Source organism: Theobroma umbraticum, unplaced genomic scaffold (assembly GCF_002168275.2).
Source record: "Theobroma umbraticum cultivar Fairchild unplaced genomic scaffold, ASM216827v3 scaffold_67.0, whole genome shotgun sequence".
Lineage (NCBI taxonomy): Eukaryota > Viridiplantae > Streptophyta > Magnoliopsida > Malvales > Malvaceae > Theobroma > Theobroma umbraticum.
The window spans coordinates 5,871,440-5,872,117 of NW_018397262.1; the positions used below are offsets into that span (position 1 = coordinate 5,871,440).

At 38.1% G+C, this 678-nt stretch overlaps 1 protein-coding gene across 1 annotated transcript in view; it reads right to left on the reverse strand.

Moving 5' to 3' along the window:
• Positions 1 to 12: 12 nt before the first annotated feature.
• LOC110418848 (putative disease resistance protein At4g27220) overlaps positions 13 to 678 on the reverse strand; it is a 3,504-nt gene continuing 2,838 nt past the window's right edge. The window contains 1 exon segment of the mRNA XM_089783925.1: positions 13 to 676. Within this exon segment, the coding sequence (XP_089640051.1) occupies positions 13 to 676 (664 nt within the window).

The following is a 678-nucleotide window of genomic DNA, read 5'->3' on the forward strand; positions in this document are numbered from 1 at the left end:
TGGTTCAGGATTTTAGTTGGAATACCGTCTGAAATTTATGTTGTATTCCAAAAATGGCTCCGATAGAGTCTTGGCAGTGGGATGGTTCCACTCCACCGTGTTCCACCACTCCTTTGGAGATACAAGGATTTCATTAAGAGAAGGAGGAGGCAATGGTTGACCATCATCAAGCAGGGGAAGATACAGAGGGATCCTCTGTAATTTTGGACAATATCTGATTTGAATCTGTTCAAGAGAATCACAAACCATTACTCTGTTTGCACTACAAATACTTTTCAGTTTTGGTAATCTCCACAATGCCAATATCCTTAACTTGGAAAGAGTAAATTGGATGGTATTACTATTACTGCTACCCGTTCCTTCCTGCTTAACAAATTCTGTTTCTGAACCTATTATTTCCTCCATCAGTTGACATCCCCAAACATGTAACACTTCCAAATTTTGGAGGTTCCTTAGCACCCAACTACACGTGAACAACCTTTTTATTTTTTTGCAGTGTCCTCTATTAATTTCTTTAAGAAAAGAAAACATGCCATTTGGCGTTGATATAAACCACGGAAAAAATGCCTCTTCTTCATGGAAATCAACAATACCGTTGGCAATATTCAATTGCTGAAGATCGGATGGGAACTTAACACAGTCTCTATAGATTGTACAACCATTTAATTCAATGCATTT